This window comes from Pinus tabuliformis, chromosome 1_1 (genome assembly GCF_031772625.1).
Source record: "Pinus tabuliformis cultivar Carrire ecotype Pingquan chromosome 1_1, CPIR1, whole genome shotgun sequence".
In the NCBI taxonomy this organism is placed as follows: domain Eukaryota; kingdom Viridiplantae; phylum Streptophyta; class Pinopsida; order Pinales; family Pinaceae; genus Pinus; species Pinus tabuliformis.
Genome location: NC_142297.1, coordinates 225,826,796 through 225,849,250, shown reverse-complemented (window position 1 = coordinate 225,849,250; position 22,455 = coordinate 225,826,796). Strand labels below are relative to the sequence as shown.

Below are 22,455 nucleotides of genomic sequence, written 5' to 3'. Positions count from 1 at the left end.
GTGATGCCTGCACGTTGGTGGGGAACACATGAAGGAACTTTTTAAGACTGGTGTGGCTATAGACAGATGATGCAGATCAGGTTTGGAAATCCGGAACTATGAATAACTGAGAAATACGACGGGTGTGATGACCCGTGCATGCACCTCACCAGATGGATATAGGCCTATGGAGAAGAACCCCAGCTGGAGTGGGTACACTTATTTTATCATACCCTGGATATCATCCCAAGGAACTGGTATACTGAAACAGAACTCCGACATGATATAGGCGAATGGGATGTCTTGTGTGAAGGATTTTTATTAACATTCTTATTTGAGGACCAATGGATGGATACGGTTGACGATGCATTGCAAGTTGTGAAGGCTGCCATTTTCAAATTACCACTGGAACCAGAGGAGATAGTGTAGCTAGATTGGTCGCATCAGTTGAGCAAGGCCCTCGAATGTTACAACGTGCAGGTAGAAAATGATGAGGATGATCCCAAAAACATTAATGTTCCGGAAATAGAGGGGAGTCGCTAGGTTCGCGGACCAGCGATAGAGGATCCTGACATCACTGTGCCGCTGAAAATGAAACAAGTGAACATTGGTACGGAGGAGGAGCCGAAGTATGCAACACTTGGGGACTATTGGGATGATGCCATGGTGGAGAAGGTCGTCAAGTTACTTCGCAAATATCAAGATTTATTCCCGACCAAATCCACAAAGTTAAAAGGGATCCTCGACGACCTAGGAATGATGAAGATAACCTTGAAGCCGGACACGAAGCCAGTCAAGCAGCGGCCTTATTAGTTGAATCCAAAATATAAAGCAAAGGTCCACGAAGAGTTGGACAAAATGCTTGCAGCAGGAATAATTGAACCAGTGGAGGAATCTGACTGGGTAAGTCCTATGGTGGTACAGGAGAAAAAAAAAGGGGAGAAATTCGCATCTGTGTGGATCTTAGGAAGCTCAACGATGCATGTGTTAACGATCCATTCCTGACACCATTTACAGACGAAGTACTGGAAAATGTTGGTGGACAGGAAGCCTACTCCTTCACGGACGGTTTCTCGGGGTACCACCAGATCAAGATTGTGCCAGAGGATAGGAGTAAAACAACTTTCACAACTGAATGGGGTTGTTTTCAGTACACGGTGATGCCCTTTGGACTGAAGAACACGCCGATGATATTCTCGCGTGTCGTGGTAGCTGCATTCAAGGAATTTATACATAAGTTTTTAGAGGTCTATCTTGATGATTGAACCATCTTTGGGCTAGTCAAGAAACATATCGCGAGCTTACAGTTAATGCTGGATACTTGCTGATGGCACCAAATTGCGCTAAATCTAAAGAAGTATACTTTCCTCATCCCCTTCGGGAACCTTCTTGCCCATGTGGTCTGCAAGTAAGGCCTGATGGTAGACTCGGCGAAGATTGCTGTCATACTCAATCTGCAAGCACTGTGAAGTGTCAAACAACTACGCACCACGCTGGGACACACTGGTTACTATCGAAAGTTCATAAAGAGCTATGCACATATCACGACACCAATGGAACAGTTGTTGAAAAAGGACACTACTTATTGTTGGAATGAGGAATGTAACAAAAGTCTGGAAACTCTCAAGGAGAAGATGGCATCAGCTCCCATTTTGGTCTTTCCAAAATGGGACATTGAATTTCACGTGCATGTTGACGCATCATGTATTGCGCTGGGTGCGGTACTCACACAGGAAGGAGCAGAAGGAATTGATCACCCGATCACGTTCGCAAGTCGACAATTGTCCAAAGCTGAAAAGAACTACTCCACTACTGAGCATGAGGGGTTGGCGATGGTATATGCGCTCCAGAAATACCACCACTATCTACTCGGGGGACACTTTAAGATGTATACTGATCATTCCGTGCTAAAATACTTAGTGAATAAGCCTGTGTTGGGGGGGCGCATTTGTAGATGGTTGTTATTATTTCAGGAATATGATTTTGAAGTCATTGTAAAGCCGGACGTCTAAACGCAGGCCCAGATCACCTGTCCCGAATTGAGAATGGTGAAGAGCCCACAAACTTAGAGGAGGGACTACCTGATGCACAACTCTATGCAGTGCACATCACGGATGGCCACTTTGAGGATATAATCCACTTCTTAACCACAGGAACCGCGCTGCAGGGGTATTCTGTTCAGCAGAAGAAAGAACTGGTGATATGCGCAGTAGACTTTACTGTTATTGCAAGGCACCTCTACAAAATGGGCAATGATGAAATATTACGTAGATATGTACCTAAATTTGAGCGAGGACAGATCCTTGCCGAATCACATGGGGGGGTTGCAAGAGGACATTATGCGGGATGCACCACAACACAGAAGATTCTTCGTGTTGGACTATGGTGGCCAACTCTACATCAAGATTCAAAAGCGTACTGTTGGGCCTGTGACGTATGTCAACGGACTGGGAAACCATCACGGAGGGATGAAATGGCACTCAAGCCACAGATGGCACTGCAACAATTTGAAAAATCGGCGATCGGCTTTGTGGGGCCTATCACACCTCAAGGAAAGACAAGCGTGCTCTATATCATCACCATGACAGAATACTTGACTCGATGGGCAGAAGCACAGCTGGTTGAGGACTGCACATCTACTACAACAGTGAAATTCTTGTTCGAGAATGTGTTAACGCGGTTTTGATGTCCAAAATTTCTAATGAGTGACCATGGAACGCACTTCCTGAATGAGACTATCAGCGCACTCACTGAGGAGTTCAAGATATATCATCAACAGAGTATGCCATACCATCCGCAAGCAAATGGGACCGTTGAAGTTTTTAAAAAGATTTTGGAGACTGCGTTGACTAAGGTATGTAATGCACAGTGAAACGATTGGGATTTGCGCGTACCTGCTGTGCTATGGGCATAACAAATAGCGTGCAAAACGTTGACGAGCTAGAAACCTTTCTAGTTAGTCTATGGCAAGGAAGCCATCATGCCAATGGAATATCAAGCAGCGACCTTACCGGTTGAATCCAAAATATAAAGCAAAGGTCCGCGAAGAGTTGGAAGAAATGCTTGCAGCAGGAATAATTGAACTAGTGGAGGAATCTGACTGGGTAAGTCCTATGGGGATACAGGAGAAAAAACAGAAGGGAGAAATTCACATCTGTGTGGATCTCAGGAAGCTCAATGATGCATGTGTTAATGATCGATTCCCGACGCCATTTACAGACAAAGTACTGGAAAATGTTGGTGGACAGGAAGCCTACTCCTTCATGGATGGTTTCTCGAGGTACCACCAGATCAAGATTGCGTCGGAGGATAGGAGTAAAACAACTTTCACAACCAAATGGGGTTGTTTTCAGTACACGGTGATGCCCTTTGGACTGAAGAACGCGTCGACGATATTCTCGCGCGTCGTGGTAGCTACATTCAAGGAATTTATACATAATTTTTTAGAGGTCTATCTTGATGATTGGACAATCTTTGGGCTAGTCAAGAAACATATCACAAGCTTACAGTTAATGCTGGATACTTGTCGACGGCACCAGATTGCGCTAAATCTAAAGAAGTGTACTTTCCTCATCCCCTTCGGGAACCTGCTCGGCCATGTGGTCTGCAAGCAAGGCCTGATGGTAGACCCGGCGAAGATTGTTGTCATACTCAATCTGTAAGCGCTGTGAAGTGTCAAACAACTACGCGCCACGCTGGGACACATTGGTTACTATCGAAAGTTCATAAAGAGCTACGCACAGATCACGAAACCAATGGAACAGTTGTTGAAAAAGGATGCTACTTATTGTTGGAATGAGGAATGTAACAAAAGTCTGGAAACTCTCAAGGAAAAGATGGCATCAGCTCCCATTTTGGTCTTTCCAAAATGGGACATCGAATTTCATGTGCATGTTGACACATCATGTATCACGCTGGGCGCGGTACTCACATAGGAAGGAGTAGAAGGAATTGATCACCCGATCGCGTCCGTAAGTCGATGATTGTCCAAAGCTGAAAAGAACTGCTCCACTACTGAGCGTGAGGGGTTGGCAATGGTATATGCGCTCCAAAAATACAGCCACTACCTACTCGGGGGACACTTTAAGATGTATACTGATCATTCCGCGCTAAAATACTTAGTGAATAATCCTATGTTAGGGGGCGCATTTATAGATGGTTGTCATTATTTCAGGAATATGATTTTGAAGTCATCATAAAATCGGGATGTCTAAACACAGGCACAGATCACCTGTCCCGAATTGAGAACGGTGAAGAGCCCACAAACTTAGAGGAGGGACTACCTGATGCACAGCTCTATGCAGTGCGCATCGCGGATGGCCACTTTGAGGATATAATCCACTTCTTAACCACAGGAACCGCATCGCAGGGGTATTCTGTTCAGCAGAAGAAAGAACTGGTGATACGCGCAGCAGACTTTACTATTATTGCAGGACACCTCTACAAAATGGGCAACGATGAAATATTACGCAGATATGTACCTAAATTTGAGCGAGGACAGATCCTTTCCAAAGCACATGGGGGGGTTGTAGGAGGACATTATGCGGGACGCACCACAACATAGAAGATTCTTCGCGCTAGACTATGGTGGCCAACTCTACATCAAGATTCAAAAGTGTACTGTTGGGGCTGCGACGTATGTCAATGGACAGGGAAACCATCGCAGAGGGATGAAATGGCGCTAAGCCATAGATGGCGCTACAACAATTTGAAAAATGGCGATCGACTTTGTAGGGCCTATCACACCTCAAGGAAAGACAGGTGCGCACTATATCACCACCGCGACAGAATACTTGACCTGATGGGCAGAAGCATCGCTGGTTAAGGACTGCACAGCCGCTACAGCAGCGAAATTTTTGTTCGAGAATGTGTTAACATAGTTTGGATGTCCAAAAATTCTAATGAGTGACCGCGGAACGCACTTCCTAAATGAGACTATCAACGCGCTCACTGAGGAGTTCCAGATATATCATCAACAGAGTACGCCGTACCATCTGCAAGCAAATGGGACCGTTGAAGCTTTTAACAAGATTTTGGAGACTGCGTTGACAAAGGTATGTAATGTGTAGTGAAATGATTGGGATTTGCACATACCTGCTATGCTATGGGCATACCAAACAACGTGCAAGAAGTTGACGGGCCAGACACCTTTCCGGTTAGTCTATGGCAAGGAAGCCGTCATGCCAATGGAATACATTGTACCTAGTTTGCGAATAGCAGTGACGACAAGCATGGTAGACCGTGGGGCTTTGGAAGAAAGGATCGCACAACTGGAAGAACTTGAGGAGGAACGGTTTCTGGCAGGATTCCATTAGCAGGTACAAAAGTAGCGGGAAAAATCTTGGCATGATTGCCATATCAAGATGCACACATTCAAAGAAAATGATCTAGTATTACTATACAACAGCAAGTTCAAGAAATTCCCTGGAAAGCTCTGAATGCATTGGTTGGGACCCTATGTAGTCAAAGAAGTCATGGATGGAGGCGCAGTCCAGCTTGCCAAGCTGAATGGAGAGCCTTTCCCAAGTAGAGTAAATGGTAGTCGTCTGAAGCTCTACACGGGTGGGCCGACTGCTTGTCTAACTGACCGAAGGATAGTCTCACCGCTCCAGCCAGTTGAAAAAGCGCACGGGACGATAAAGCAGTCTGTGGGGGAGCTGCACGACAACAAGGGTGCGCGTAGAAGTGGTATGTCACATGGGTCGCGGTTGCGCAGAAGTGGCTGCTCTGCTGCATGGACAAACAAAGAGGTGACCGTTGCTAACACTGTTCATGACAAGATGTCCAAATTATGGCGAAAGGGAGCGGGCAGCGGGCAATTAAGAGACGAGGTATGAGCAAGATCTGGAACAATCTGTCGTAGAATTAATGTTACGATGCCAAAAATGGAGGGAACCACTGAATTTGAATTTCAAAACGCTTATAAATCACAAGGGGGAATCCACCAAGTGATCAGTGGTTTCGAGAGAAGTAACCTATTGTGTCTTTCCACCAGTATGGAACTGTTGCTCATTGACATGAAAGGAGTAAGCCCGGGGGTTGTAATATGGCCAATAGTGATGCAGGACTTTCTGGATAGTGTGGTGTCAATGGTTGTGGGCGCCGCGCAGAGTTCAGCACCACAAGTAGGGGATGTACTAGAAATTCATAGACACACAACAGAACTGGTCCGGAGGCTGCTGCCTAATCCATGGGCTGGCCAACGACCCATAAACGATAGGGGAAATACTGTGAATATGGACACAAATGATGGAATTGTAGTTAATAGTTTGTCTCTGATGCACCTTGAAGATTGGGATCTCATGGACAACAACATCTTTCTTGCAAAAATGCAACACATGCTGTAGCTGACAGTGTGTATGGTAAACCAGAAATTGGAGATTTGTTGTGTTGGCACGAAGAGTTCCCATAGGCGACACCCTAGCTTGACCTAAAATCCTATGAGGAGGTGTTCTGTGTTAACCGAGCAGAGCAGCACTAGCATCATTGGTTGAGCGAATTAGTAGAGGCAATGGAGTAGGAACTTGAAGAAGCGTTGCAGGAGACAAAGAGGGAGTAGCAAAAAGTAGTGCGTCACTCACAGGGATGGTGGACTGCGAAGCCTTGGCAGCGCATATTGCCACACTGATGAGTTACTCGGGATGAGTCATGATGATTGTGTTGGGGGCCTGTTAGGCAGCAGAGGCCCCGTGTAATGGTGTTGGGGCTTAAAGCCCGTAATTTAGGGTAATGATATTGTAAAAGTTTCATGAAGTACGCGGAGCTCAGAATGTAATAGGTTGAGTCAAAGGGTTGTCCGCTCGAAAATAACGTAAAATAATAGAAAGTGAGGCGACCTTCCCATGGTCTGCGGACCATGGAAATGTATAAATAGAGCAAGGCTCTATGTTTAGAAGTTAGTTTTTGGTTTTGGATCTTAAGGTATTATGGGTTTGTAAAAGCAATAATCGATCTGAGTCTGTAAGTCTGAGTTGTGGGTGTTAGTGGTTGGCTAGAGGCTCTGCAGCTATGTGCACGGAGGCCTGATAGAGTCCGCAGCTGTGTGCGTGGACCCCTGCAGCTAAGTGCACAGGGTAGATCTAGTTGTACTGAACGGAAAATATTAATAAAGATAAGTTGTTTCTGAAATATTGCGGATATGGTGTATTTTGGTTTATGCATCTGTTATGATATATATGTTTATTTATGCTTATGTGTGATTGCGCGCACGGGTTATTATTGTTAAATGTTTACTTAAAGACATTGTGAATTAGTTTTGATCTATAATAAATCCATATAATTAATAAGATTCAGGAAGTGACTGGTGTGGATCTACGCGAAGGACAAATCTCTGTGCAGAGTAGCGCAAGAGTGTAGAACGGTTCGTGACCTTTCAGACCACATCCAAACATCCCAAGGGTGCGGAAACCTGGTTCCAGCACCCTCCCATACTACCTCGGGTGATACTTCAGTGTGCGCTCCACAGATTGTTGCTGAAAGGGCCGGTAGTGCGGGATTTGTTCAGCTAAACCACTTCTAAACCTGGGTCAGGCCCCAACAAGCCAACATCTACTAACTATTCAAGGGTGGAAATAACCAACTCTTCAACTATTGAAACCATTATCCTAGTGGGGGTAGTTTGGTTCTTTTTCTGAAAATACAGAAGAGTTTTTATTCCAGGTATCAATCCAATAGCTCTCACAAACGTTCGGGTGATGGGGCAATAAGGCTGTGCAGTCTCAGGATGAGAAGAATTACCAACTTCAGGAATGCACACATGGTAGTTGCTAGGAATGTTACTCCCTTCACCAGAGGAAGTAAGATTGGGGTTGGTGGGGTTATCAACCATAGAAGTTTTATTTCCCTCCTTCTAGCACCATAAATGTTGATGGTGCTCGACTCGCCAACATTCAGGGGATCTCCCCGATAGTAAGTAAAAATTAGACCTCACACCATTTGGTGTAGGAATCCCATAAGGTATAAAGGCCAGGTTGTCAAATCCTTTAAGATTTTCCTTGGCTCTAACTGTTAGCAAGAGAGAGTGATGCAATGGTGCCTTCGAAAAGAAATACAGTGTGCCTGGTGAGTGTTCAATTTATTCTACTATGGAGAGGGGAGAAAAGTGAGCCTCTAAGAGAAAGGTAGTAGTACCACCCAAGAAGAGACACACGTGAACCAGAAGGATCCATCTAAGATTGAGCAGAATAGTCCACAGAGGATGCGACAATCATTACCACCACCAAATGAAGAAAGGTATGTCTAATATCCTCTGAAATAGTCCACAAGGATGGGACAAAAATAATAACCATTACAACACATTCTCAATAAGATAAGTACTAAAACAACCGCAATAGTTTAACTATCTTAGCACATGTGAAAGCAAACATGAAATACAAACATCAGTAGAATAGTCTTACAAACATTGATAATCCATGCATGAAGAACATGTTGGCATTGAATGTTTTTGTTATTAAGTAAAAGTTACAAGACACATGTTTACAATGTACATCACTAGCTCCAGTAGTGGACTATTGGAGCCACTCCTTGTGTTATGCTCTTAACCTGCAAAAGATACCCAAATACAGAATATGCGAAGAAAGATACCCAGAACATAGAATAGTGAGAGACAACAACAAATATTTTATTATTCAGAAAGCAATGTTCACTGGCCTCTTCGAGGGGGCAACCTCCAATAGAGCAGAGCTCGATACAAAAATAAGACACGATGCTCCTCGCAGGGAGTCTCTATCCTTTATATATGACTCATACATGCAATACCATGGATAAATACCACGGGTTTTATTAATACCATCTATCTAATACCATTGCCCATTTGCAACTCACTGTGGTCTCGTAATTAATTGCGGGTTAACCACTTACAATTATTAATATGGGCTTTATTGACTCTGTACTATGACTCGATCCCACTACATAAATAAGGGGGTTAGGGTGGGACCCTAACATGCCCTCCCCCTTAAGAATAGCCTTGTCCTCAAGGCTGAAGCTGCGGAAACTGCTGAAGAATAGTGGCTGGTTCCCAAGTTGCATCTTCCGGAGAGGTGTCTTTCCACTTGACGAGAACTTCCCTAATCATGCGGCCACGCAGATGCCTTTCTCGTGTGTCTAGGACCTGTTCAGGTTGGAGCCAGATTGACCCTTCCTCGTCCAATTCAGGTAGACTGGTTTGAATTCTGCAATTGTTCCCAATCACTTTCTTGAGGCATGAGACATGGAAAACTGGATGGATTTTTGCAGTAGGCGGCAAAGCCAGCTTGTAGGCTACTTCTCCAATGCGCTGAAGTACTTGATATGGTCCGTAGAATTTTGGAGATAGTTTCTGACAACCCTTGTCTTTGAGTGATGTTTGCTTATATGGTTGCAGCCTCAAAAAGACCTGATCCCCTTCTTGAAATTGGCACTCTGAGCGATGCTGGTCTACCTGTTGCTTCATGCGGTTTTGAGCTTGATGAAGATTCTCTCTAAGATGGGCGAGCATGGTTGCGTGGTTTTGTAGGAGTTGATCCACTGCTTGTACCTTTGAGCCCCCCTTGATATAAGTAGGGGAAGGAGGGAGTTGACCATATACTGCTTCATAGGGAGTCATTTTGGTGGTGGCATGATAGTTGGTGTTATACCACCATTCAGCCAGAGTTAACCATTGTGCCCAAAGATGTTGCTTTTCTGAAGTGAAACACCTAAGGTAGGTTTCCAGACATTTGTTGACGGCTTCCATTTAACCATCCATTTGTGGATGATAAGAAGTACTAAGTTTTAGTTGGGTGCCTTGTAGCCTGAAGAGTTCCTGCCAAAAATTACTGGTGAAGATCGGGTCGCGATCGGACACAATAGAAGTGGGCATGCCATGCAATTTGAAGATCTTATCCATGAAAGATTGAGCGACCAAAGTCGGTGTAAACGGGTGGGGTAGGGCGCAGAAATGAGCATACTTCGAAAGTCTGTCCACAACCACCATGATGACTGACTTGTTTCTTGAATTTGGAAGACCTGTAATGAAATCCATAGAAACCTCCATCCATATTGCTGCCAGGATGGGCAACGGTTGTAATGTGCCTGGTGCTTTGACAGTCTCCCCTTTGTGGCATTGACAGACATCGCATTCTGCTACAAAAGTGAGGATGTCCTTTTTCATGCTTGTCCAAAAAAATGATCTTCTGGTGCGAGCATACGTCTTCTGAAAGCCTGAATGTCCTGCAATGGGGGATGAGTGCAATTCTGCCAAAATGCGACTTTTGAGGGTGGATGTTGGTGATATTACGACTCTGTCCCTGTAGCAAAGAATCTCATCCTACCACGAGTAGCCCTTGGTGGAATTTGGATCCGCCTGCAATTGAGAAATGAGTTGGGAGAGCCCGGGATGTGAAAACCATTCCCTGCGAGCTTCTTCAATCCATTCTGGAATGGGAAGGGAAATTGCTAGCAGGGTACTTCCCTCCTCAAATTGGCGAGATAATGCATCTGCTACACTATTTTCTTGCCCTTTCTTGTAAATGATCTCATAATCATATCCCAGCATTTTGGCGAGCCATTTATTTTGTTGTGGGGAGGATAGGCGTTGCTCCAAAAAATATTTAAGACTGTGATGGTCTGTGCGGATTTGGAAACGTCGCCCCAATAAGTAAGGTCGCCAGGTCTCTACTGCATGTAAAATGGCCATCATTTCCTTCTCATAGGTAGATTGGCCCAGATTCTTCCCACTTAGTTGTTGGCTTTTGAAGGCCAAAGGTCGCCCTTCCTGCATTAAGACCGCCCCAATACCCGTACCTGAAGCATCACATTCAATGACAAAATATTTGGTGAAGTCAGGTAGTGCTAAGACTGGAGTGGAACACATGGCATTTTTGAGAGCTGTAAATGCCTGTTGTGCGTCCTCATTCCAGAAGAATGAATTTTTCTTCAGGAGTTGAGTGAGGGGCTTTGCTATGCGACCATAATTGCAGACAAATTTGCGATAATAGCCTGTGAGACCCAAAAATCCTCTCAAGCTCTTCAAGGTCTTAGGTTGAGGCCAATCCTGCATTGCCTGGATCTTTTTGGGGTCCACCTTGACACCTTCACGCCCCACAATGTGGCCCAAATACTCAACTTCTTCCATGCCAAACGAACACTTGGACATCTTGACAAATAATTTATGCTTGCGGAGCAGTTGCAAGAGTAGATCTACATGCTGAAGATGTGCGGCCCAAGTGCAACTATAGATGAGGATGTCATCGAAGAAGACAAAGACAAATTTCCTGAGATATGGTTTGAGAAGGTGGTTCATAAGGCTCTGAAAAGTAGATGGGGCATTACAAAGACCGAATGGCATGACCAGGAACTCATAATGGCCTTCATGAGTTCTATTGATATTTTGAGGATTCGGCTACTGCAGTATTCCTAAGGAAGGAGTAAAACTCTATTAGGAATTTTCAAAAAAAAAAAAAAAAAAAAAAAAAAAAGAAGAAAAAAAAAGAAAAAAGTACCTACATATGAAATTCACTCATGACGAGATGACATAAGTCTGAAAACCCCCTAGTTCAAGATAGTGCATTTTGATCCATTAACTAAGAAAGAACGAGGTGACAAGTTGGGAGAGAGGGCTTAGTGACTATGTAGTGCACAGTTCCAATATCTAGGGGTGAAGCTTGATATTTGAGACTGTGCAATGCATAGTGCATGTACGATTGAGGTAAAAAAATACATAGTTATGAGAGCTAGTGGGACATGCTTAGGTGATGAGCACTGCGAGGACACACTGTGTAGTTTTGGGATAAAAGTAAGGTAGGGATACTGCACAATTTTGCAGTTCAGAGGCTCAAGGGATGAGCTTGAGGCTTGTGATTGCACAATGTGTAGTGAAGGCAGGGCTGGGAGGAATGATTGCACAAATATCGAGGTTAAGGTCAGAGCTTGAACACAGAAACTACGTAGTAGAATAGTCCTGGGAGGTCGGAACTGTGCATTACACAATGTCAATGGGAAAGGTCTCAACTAGAGGAATATAACTATATAGTATGCAGTCTAGGGATGTTGGGTGAAGCCAAGTTTCTTAGCCGAAAAGCCTTCTCAGAAATAGCTAAGTGTAAGACGAGTTAGACTAATGTGAACAGTGATAAGACTTCAAATGTGATCTTGTGATGTAGGTAAATTTTCGATGCAGATAAAGACAATCCCTCTAGCCTGAGAGAGCGGGTCTAGCCACAAACAAAAAAACTAATGTAAAATTCCTTAGACTAGAATCGAATAAGAGGGCCTACCTCTTAGAACTTTAATCTACTTGATGACTATCCTGCTTCCTTGTTCCAACTTCCTTTCGTTTCTTCCTTTAGATACCTGAAACAAATACACAAGAGACAACAACAAACATGATAGCATACAATCACATTCAATCTACTTAAAAAGTCAAGGAGTCTTAAGCCATTAAGTGTAGCATAATACTCAATGTAGTAAATAAACCATTAGTTGTATTTATATAACTTCAGAAAGAGATACAACCAAAGACTTGACGTTGCAGTTCTGCTCCGATGTATCCGAGTTCCCACACCTCTACTAGCATTTCATGGATAGCCTCAACAATGGGAGTTTAAGGATTCTTCCCTTTAGTTCCAAAACAAACCAAACATACTATTCTCCCTTCACAAACATAAACTAGAAGGCTACAAGCTATAGATATCTTGTTGGTTATTCAAGCTCCAAAAAATGACTAAGACCAGTTTAGCTTGGAAAAGGAGGAGTTTATATAGCTTTGATGGAGGGGAGATGGTTCCTCTTATTATGGGAGAGGCCTTATCTCTTGTGTTTGTTCCATCTTAATAGGGGAAAGGAGCCCAAACTAACTTCCTCAGCTCCATCCAATCTAACCATTTACCAGACTTCCATTATGAAGCTTTTAGACCTGGAAGCTTTGATTCCATAATTAAAAAAATTGCCAAAAGAGGATCGGCGCGACTAAGAAAAGGATCATTTACATTATATGACACTAGTCCTGGTTTCAAACTCTGCAAATCGGTGCGAGGAGGGAAAGGGTCAGTAGTGTCAGTCTTGTAAACTAGGGTAAAAGGAATATTCTTGGGAAATGATGCAAAATGGAATTTTTCTGCTCATGAAGAGAGACATAATGGAGTCTCTTCATGATGGGGAAGCATGTAGGGTTCACTATAGAGCTCCTCCAAGATCGTGGAACAGGGAGTACAGGGACAGTGACAAAATGCTGTGTGACAGATGCCCCCTAAAGCGTGAAGGTCAAACTAGAGTGAGGGGTGAAATGCTTTACAAGTAGATGCGGGGAACCGGAGTCCGTCATCGGAAATCTTGCAAGCAAGCATGGATACACATACATCACTGAAATCTCTGATAAATGATACATGAATCATGGTATGGAAGTAGCCGTCTAGGGAATGATCATGTAAATGGATCCAAGGCATGGGTGCAACCATCCAATAAAGAGGATCATATCGAAACCAAGGTATGGTCATAGCCATCCAATAATGAAAAGGATCACATATAACAACTCATGGTATGGTCGTAGCCATCCATATGAAAGAGACATGTCTATCAACATGGTCATGTCACATCACCTTGCAACCTAGACTTTTGTAATTTGAGCCCAGGGTCTTGCGCTCCAACACAACTCGATCAAAGTACAAATTCTAACATGTGAATAAATGTGTTTAAGTCGAACATGCTAGAAAGTCGCTTGATTACCGGTCAATGATGTGAACCATTAACAAGTGCGACAGAAACCACCAGTAATGACAATGGTTCTCAACGTAGCAACAACACAATCCACGAAATATGAATAAAGGAACTGAAGTCGAACACCCGTGAAATCACCCAATCGAAAGCCAATGATGTGAACTTGTCGTCGAGTGTGAAGAACTTTCCATTAGGGCATGCAAGCTGCAAGGTACTGGAAAGGAGTCTCTTGGCCAGCTTACTAGATAATGAGCTAAAGTCGACAAGAAGTGACTGTGTCGAAGGAGGGTCATGATGTATCCCACATCATCGAAACGAGATAAAGGGGTGTAATAATTATGGATGATACAGAGAATCAGGAATGAGTGTAACTGCAGAAAGACAACTCTTGAACATATCGGCGACATGACTCCGGATTTTGGCAGCTTTTGGATCCATATGATTGGAGGTCATGATGACGTGGAAAAGATAAAATGGAAGATAAAAATGAATGGCCCAACCTAGGAAAGTCAATGATGAAGTGAGGATATCCCAACCTGACACAAAGTAGAAAGTGTCATGTTCAAGAGTGAGTTGCCGACACAACTGATAGAATTTCCCATTTTCCCCCACCATTTCTGGCAGGTACCCCAATTATTTTTTAATTGCAAGATTGAAGGAGATAGCATGTACTTGCACTGTAAGTCCATATTTTGGATGAATCCGAGCTAGTAAGATTAATGAGCCCTAGGAAGGAGAAGCTCATGTCTGTCATGGTGATGAATCTAATGTCGTTTAATGTTTTAACGAGTTCGACAAAGGTGTAACTAGGTATATTTTTCATGTTTAGAGAGTTTGAAAAAGACACGGAAAAGAAAACTCCACATGGTCCCTTTTCGTACATTTGCGTCTCTCGAGCTCGAAAAGGTAGAAAACGATACTTGAGAGAGCCTCTTGACCATTTCAGTCAAGAAGTAACTTTTTTGTAACTAGTTTATCCCAACCCGAAAAAGGGGTAAACATACACTGGGTAGACGACATTTCACAGCCTTTAACGAGTTAAAAATGACAAGAGCTCGGCAATATTTTTGTGTTTAAAGAGTCGGAAAGGAGCATGAAAGCAGACCCCCCATTTGTATTCTCTTTAACGAGTTAAAAAGGGAACAATACTCAGCGATCTTTTCATTTGAGTTTTTATGAGTCGAGAAAAGAGCTTAAACGTGACTCCAGTACTATCATCAGTAATCTATCACCTGTCGTTGCACAAGAGGTAAACCTATTATCCAATTTCTGAGGTAAAATAGATTAAAAATGCTTTTAAAACCCTAAAATAACATTAAAAATGAATAAAAGGGAGAAAAGTAAATAAATTTTTACCATTTTAACTTTTTACCTTGTGTGGAGAAATTTTCGCCCATTTGTGCCCTAGATTTTCAGGAGCAGATTGCGGTAGATCCAGGAGGCCATTCAACGATCCCTCAGTTGTAAGTAAGAGCTAAGACCCTTAGTTTCATTTTTATGCTTGTTTTTCTTGTTTTTAATCGTTTTTTGGATTTCTGGAAGAGATCTTAGCAAAACAATTTCGCCCTCTATCGGTGTGATTTCCAAGCATGGGATTGTGCCGATCGAGGATCATTAACACAACCAAGAGCGCCGTCGGCGCTGCTTTTTTAAAAACAATCGCGCCAACACCGTGAACATAAAAAATTCGATTTTTTTCCCAATTTTTCTACTTTGAATCCAAATTTCTTTAGCCAAGGATGAATTCTAACTTGGTTCTATGGTTTTTGTAGGCAAAACACAGTGAAAAATGGTCGATTGGAAAGAACGTGAGCATGAGGCAATTGATTCACAAGCATTGGCAGACCAAAACTGTTTAAATGCCTTGAGGAACTGTGGGCTCCTCAAATTATTCCTCGCACCAGTCTTCGGGCTCAAGTACTAATCTAAGACCAAGAAGTGGAATTGTAAACTTCCGACATCTATTTCATCAATGGACTGTCCCAAAGAGGGGAACCTGTCAATCTATATGGGGCCAGTCCTATTGGGGCAAGTATGAACATGTTTCTCGCAGAACACTGCCCAGAAGCACTGAAATCAAGAGTGGCAAGGTTGAGATTATGACTATCGATGACCTTGAGCTGAAAGTAATGCTTTTGACCATAAATAGAGTGGTTGGGGCTTAGGCATTGCATGAGTCCAACAAGTCCAAATTCCAGTATGCCATAGACTGTACAGCACCAACTATCTTCAACTGGGCGGAAGCCATGAAGGTAAACATGAAGCGCCAATTATCCAAAGCCAAGGCAGGAAACCTGAGGTAGTTCAGATATGGTTCTGTTCTAGTGACCTTCTTTTTGGAGCAGATCCCACTATTTCACTATCAGCTTGCAGAGGTGAACCCACCATTGCCACGAGACCCATGGATGGTTCGTTGGAGTGAACTAATGCCTAAAATCACTAGGGCTAGCATATGTCATACAAACCCGCCTTCTTTTCGTGGCTAAGGCGTCAGCTGATCGTAGTAGAGGATTGGCCCTATAGCGGAACCAACTTCCATGGCGATCCAGATATTCCGCTCCTAGAGGGAGAATATTATCATGATAGAGGTAAGCAAAAACAATTTTAATTTTTGATTTTTTATTGTTTTTGAAATATATGCATTCATGATAGTTCGATTTTGTAAATGCAGATGTGGGACTAGAGCGACCTGCCGGGATGTCCTCGATTGCCAGGCGCATTGCTCTACAGTTTTATATCGCTCCTTATTAGGAAGGAGTCGATAATGAGGAGGAAATTGTGCAAAACCTTGAGGGATTGACCAGAGGAATCCCAGAGTATGCCCAGGTGGGTGACATCCCACACCAGTATCAGTGGCACACAGTGGGGGTATCAGACCAGATACGCCGACTACTAACTCGTGTAGTACGAGTAGTGACGTGCTATCATGAGCACCATGCCGAGTAGTCCATAGGTTTAGTATTTTACAGTTTTGAGGCATGCGAGCCACGGATGTACTTTGAACACATATATTATTTTTTTGGGTTTCGATGTATGACACTCAAACATTATCGACATATATATATATATCTATATATATATATATATATATATATATATATATCTCTATATATATATATATATATATATATATATATATATATTTTTTTTTTTTTTTTTTTTTCTACTTACTATGGTACAAATGTTTTGTTTTTTCACATATTTCGCAAACGTCTGTCCAACACATAATTAGCTAATGCATCTGTCAATTTATTCATATGCCTAGGAATATGTTGATATGTGATGTAATCAAAATTTCTTTCCAAGAGACGAATACGCAAATACATTCTCAATATCTAAGGGTTTCTGACGGAATATTGCCCATTGCGTTGAAGAACAACAAGTTTTGAATCAATGAATGTGGAATCCTAAACTCTGAGTGATCCCTCTTCCCAATTCTCTTAGGTGATCGTGCATATGTATAAAATTTTCACCGTCTACCTCAACAAGAATTTGTTTTCTCTTACGAGAAAACAAGAAATATATAAAAATAGTTGTTTCTCCTCTTCATCGAGTGAATCAAAACTAATTTTAATAATTTGTTGTATATCAAGATGCCGATATTTAATTCTCCTCAATTCGGCCTCCCAGTAAGTTTCATTTGTGTTTCCACAAAAATGAATCCCTAATACTTTTAGGGATAAAGGCAATCCAGCACAAATCTTTAAAATACTATCTACCAAATATTGAAAATAGGGGAGCGGATGGGGCTGGCAGAAAGCATGGTGACAGAAGAGCTCCCTAGAGTGATGTGTATTCAGGCCACTTAACGGATAAATCGATGAATGTTGTATTCCTGACCTTGCAAGAACACATTTGTTGTTGGTGTACATGCACTAGCTGTAGACTAGCCGTAGACTTAGACTAGCTGTAGACTAGTTGTGCTGGTGTACATGCACCTAGATTAGCTCTAGTTAACTTATTGCTTGCATGCATGCGGCACAACACACTTAGCTTTAGTTAGCTTTAGTTATTGCATGCACAACTAAGCTTAACTTAGTTGCCCTTGTGTATTTATTCTAAACCTCATAATGTAGAATTCACTTTTCATTCTTTTCTCAATTCTTGCTTTCTTCTTTCTCTTGCAAGCTTGTTATTGTTTTGCAGATCTAGATCTATCTGTGTATCTCAAAATCTTACATGGTATCGGAGCACAGGGATTTGTAAATCAGTGCACAAGCAATTTATTTGCAGGTTCAGAAGATTGAAGCAACAACAAAGAATGGAGTCTAAATTGGAGTTTCCACAATCAGCAATTCTCACTCCATATAATTATTTCGAATGGAAGCCAAAGATTCAACTTCATCTCAGAAGTAGAGGCTTATTTCGAATAATGATGGAAACGGGAGTTGAACCAACATCGGCAGTGGAGAAATCAAGATATTTCAATCGCATGGACGAGGCCTTCGGCATCCTATGTTTATCTATTTCTCCAGAACTGCTATTTCATGTTGAATCATGTTCAACTCCAAATGAAGTATGGAAAATTTTGGAAGAATTGTTTGGAAAACAAGATGAAATGCAAGGTCACATTCTCGAAAATGAGTTAAACTCATTAGATCCGAGAAACTTTGAGAACATTCAAGATATTTTCACAAGGTATAAAGCTTTGTTGGTGCAGCTGAAAGGATGCGGGATCGACAAATCCAAGCAAGAAAGGCAGTTGATTCTTTCCATTTTATCAAAACTTGGTCCAGAGTATGCAGTATTCGTTTCTACATTCCACACAGTCAGATCTGCAACTGGTGCAGATTGGAAGCCTCCCTCACTGGATACTTTTATTCAGTCTTTGATGCATGAGCAAGATAAGCTCATCAAAATGGGCACACTTAAAAATTCCAAAGCGCATGCACTCAATGTGCATGCAAAAGGAAAGGCAAATCCTAGATCCCCCGATGGATCATCTGGCTCAAAGGAAAGGAAAGGAACAAAAGGAAAATCAATGTGCAATTATTGCCGCCGTGGTTTTCATCCTGAATCTGCATGCATGAAGAAGACTATAGATCTTATGGCGCAGACACTCCAGCAATACAATCTTGAAGACCACATTCCTGAAAATGCTAAGAAGAAGTCTGAGGAAAAAGCACCCGATCCAAGAGAAAAAGCACGTCATCCAAGAGGTAACGGGCATGCTTTGATTGCTCTTCATTCTGCACCACAAGAATGGATCATCGATTCAGGAGCTTCACATCATATGGCTTCTTCAAAGGAATCCTTTTCTTTTCTGCATGCATACTCAGGTCCTCCCATCCTCATGGGGGATAATTCTGCAGTTACAGCAACTGGGCAAGGAAGAGTGCAATTCGAAGATGGAAGGTTTGAAAATGTCTTGCATACTCCAAGGCTTGCTGTGAATCTTCTCTCAGTGTATCAGATGACACACACAGGCAGCGGAAGGAAAGTGGAATTTACCCCATATTCCGTGAGCATTTACGACATGCAAACCAATTTGAAGATTGCATCTGGCAAGGTAAATGATCAATCTCGTCTGTATACATTTTCTGATTTTGTTCCTCAAAACCCTGTTAGACCACCACTTGTTCAACATCGAGATCAGCCTTCTGCACAAAAATGGCGCAGCATGAGTGATATCCTTGATGATCCTGCCTCTATTCCTCTATTTGAGGAAAATCCGCAAGCACTCTTAACTATGGAGCCATCCATGCCCATGCATGCTTATATAATGCATGGATCTGATCCACAAAATTATGCAGAAGCAAATGGGCATCCTGAATGGGAAGCCGCCATGGATGAGGAATATCGCCTGTCTCTGGACGAGAAAAGTCTCTCCGGCGATCGCCCATTGCACCGTAACCTCGATCCTTTATCCTTTTATTCTTCCTTATGGAATTCCATGGTGCCCCCTTCCATGAAGCCCCCGCTTCACTCGACACCGCCACCTCGAGTCCCCAAAGAGCCCAGTTTGGATCCCTCTCAGTATCCCCGAACGATGCCGATTGAAATGGTTGTGAGCAACATTCTGAAGAATCCGCCCCGGATGGGCATTGAAAATGCATTGAACGAGTTGCGGCTTGGGGTTTCAGTCCAGTTTGTGGAGGATGTGCTCAAGTTATCCTATGGGGCCGGCATAGATGCCATAAAGTTTTTTCGTTGGACCGGCTTGAAACTTGGCAAGAAGCACAGCCCCCTTGCGTTTAATTTGCTTGTGGATTTGCTCGGCAAAGAAAAACTGTTTGAGGTGATGTGGGATTGCATCAAGGTAATGAAGAACGAGGGGTTCCTGTCCATGGAAACATTCTCCTCTGTGTTTGGGAATTATGTGCAGGCCGGTAAGCTTGAGGAGGCGAAGATGACGTTCGAAGTGATAGAGCAGTATGGATTCCGGCAGGATGTCGTTGCACTAAATTGTCTTCTCAGTGCGTTGTGCAAGCACAAGCAGGCGAAAGCGGCGGTGGAATTCCTCGATAAAATGAAGGTGAGGATCGCCCCGGATGCTGACACGTATGCGTTGCTACTGGAGGGATGGGAGATCGTAGGCGATGTGACTAATGCTAGAATTACCTTTGGAGAAATGGTCAGCCGCATCGGATGGCTGCCGAACAACATATCGGCTTATAATGCCTTCTTGAGCATTCTGATCAATGACTCAAGAATTGAAGAGGCATCGAGGTATCTGGCCACGATGAGTAATAAGAAGTGTTTGCCCGATCTGACCTTCTTCCGAAATACACTGCAAATCCTTTACCAGCGCAAGATCGCTAGCCTGGAATTCAATTCCCAGAGCTTCACCGAGTTCACGGCCAATACGGTCGAAGAAATGGTGGACAACAGGCTCGTCCGGTTGCTGGGCTGCGTCTCTGCCGCCGACGGTGGTTCCACAGGTATAGATGACGGTGGGCCATCTTGCGAAGGTGAAAGCGGCGTCTTTGCCGTGGAGGCTGGTTCCACAGCTACAACCGGAGAAGAATAATAAAACGGAACATCATCTACTTCTTGTGTGGCAGCTTTCTTAACTCCAAAAGCCACACTCATCTCTTCTTTCCTCATTTTTTATGCATTGTATATGGGTACCTAAAATGGCCATGTTGCCGGGACCTATTCATTATTGCATCACACTCACCTAAGTTATGATTAAGGGGGGGTGTTGGTGTACATGCACTAGCTGTAGACTAGCCGTAGACTTAGACTAGCTGTAGACTAGTTGTGCTGGTGTACATGCACCTAGATTAACTCTAGTTAACTTATTGCTTGCATGCATGCGGCACAACACACTTAGCTTTAGTTAGCTTTAGTTATTGCATGCACAACTAAGCTTAGCTGTATCTCTAACTGCAGATAAAAAGAAGGTTCTACGATAGTAGAAACTCTTCCGATTGAAGAGTTCTTTTGCCAGTGTTGTCTTTCCTGTTTTACCTAACCCTACAATGTCCACGACCTTCGGTCTATTTTCAGGTAGTTTCGATAAGAAACTTTCGAAATGTTTCACCTTCTCCTCCAAACCCGTTGGATAATCGGCCACATAGACCTCTTTCTCTTTCTTTTTGACCTTTTTCAACAGAATTTCAATAAGCTTCTCCAACAGCATGCCCTCGTCGTTGGTTATTCAAAACAAAATATATACAACTAGTGAGAAACAAACATCCATCTATATATTTTTAAATAGCTATCATAAAGTAATATGATAACGGGAGCGTTGAATTCTCACCCATCAAAAGCGGCGAACTTAAAACCGCTTATTTCTGAAACAGTAACAAGAACCTTTCTCCAATTTTCGATAGTATTGGAGCTATACCATGGCTTCGCTTCCTGAGCCTGACAGTCATATGTCGCCTTCTTTTTGAGCTTCCCTAAGGCATCAGCGTACACTCCATCTTTGCCCTGTATCCACCGTAGATCAGCAGGTCTCACGTTATAGAACACTAGAATGATGGGAGCCTTCGATTCCAACATGTCGACAAGCTCATTGAGACACCAGCAAGAATCTGCATAACCAGGAGAGAAAATAGCCACATGAACAATGACTGTTGCAATAACATCTTTTATCTAAGCACTTATGTTTTCTCCCTCTTGCATTTCTACTTTGTCCAGAAAGGCTCGCACATCATGTCCAAGAAGGAGGTGGTACAAATGGTTGGCAAACGTCTTCTTGACATCGGGTCCACGATGGCTTATAAACACATCGTGCCTGTAGGAAATGCTTATGTTCTCATTGGTATCAACAGTCGTGGAAGCGGAGGTCGACGCCTGAAAGTCATTAGCAGTGGTCGAGGCGGAGGTCGATGCATCAAAGTCATTAACAGCTGTGGAGGTGGAGGTCAACGCCTCAAAGTCATTAACAACTTGGGGTAATAGGGAGGAGGAGCTGAAATTTCACTCACAATTTCAATTTCAATGTTTTGGGGGCAATGAAGATGTAGATGACGGGCATGCCATTGCTAATTGGAGAATGAAAACAGAAATTGGAAGCTTTGAACGGATGAGAAAATTGTCGAGGGAGGAGCTGAGTTATGAGTTGGGGGAATATTAGAATGAAAATGTTAAAGACGATGCGTACTTATTATAACCCAGCTAAACCAACCCTGAGGCAGCATCATTGATTGCAATCCACCAATAAATTATTGAGTTATAATACACCCAAGTTTAATCGGCGCGTAGGCTACTACATATGTACAAGTAATAGAAAAGGACTTTTGGAAAATAGAAAACTTGTCCAGCGTGTTTATAGGAAAAACAATGACCAGAACGATGCAGATGTGAACAACGTAAAAGCTAGCTAATCTGTCCAATCAATTCGATATGGTTTGC

General features: G+C 42.9%; 1 protein-coding gene across 1 annotated transcript; it reads left to right on the top strand.

Annotated features, from left to right (window-relative positions):
• The first annotated feature begins 5,453 nt into the window (after positions 1-5,453).
• LOC149212360 (uncharacterized) lies at positions 5,454-20,911 on the top strand. The gene is made up of 3 exons (XM_089388656.1): positions 5,454-5,810; positions 6,045-6,236; positions 18,311-20,911. The coding sequence occupies exons 1-3, from the start codon at positions 5,454-5,456 to the stop codon at positions 20,618-20,620; spliced, it is 2,859 nt and encodes a 952-aa protein (XP_089244782.1). The 3' UTR covers positions 20,621-20,911.
• The last annotated feature ends 1,544 nt before the right edge of the window (positions 20,912-22,455 follow it).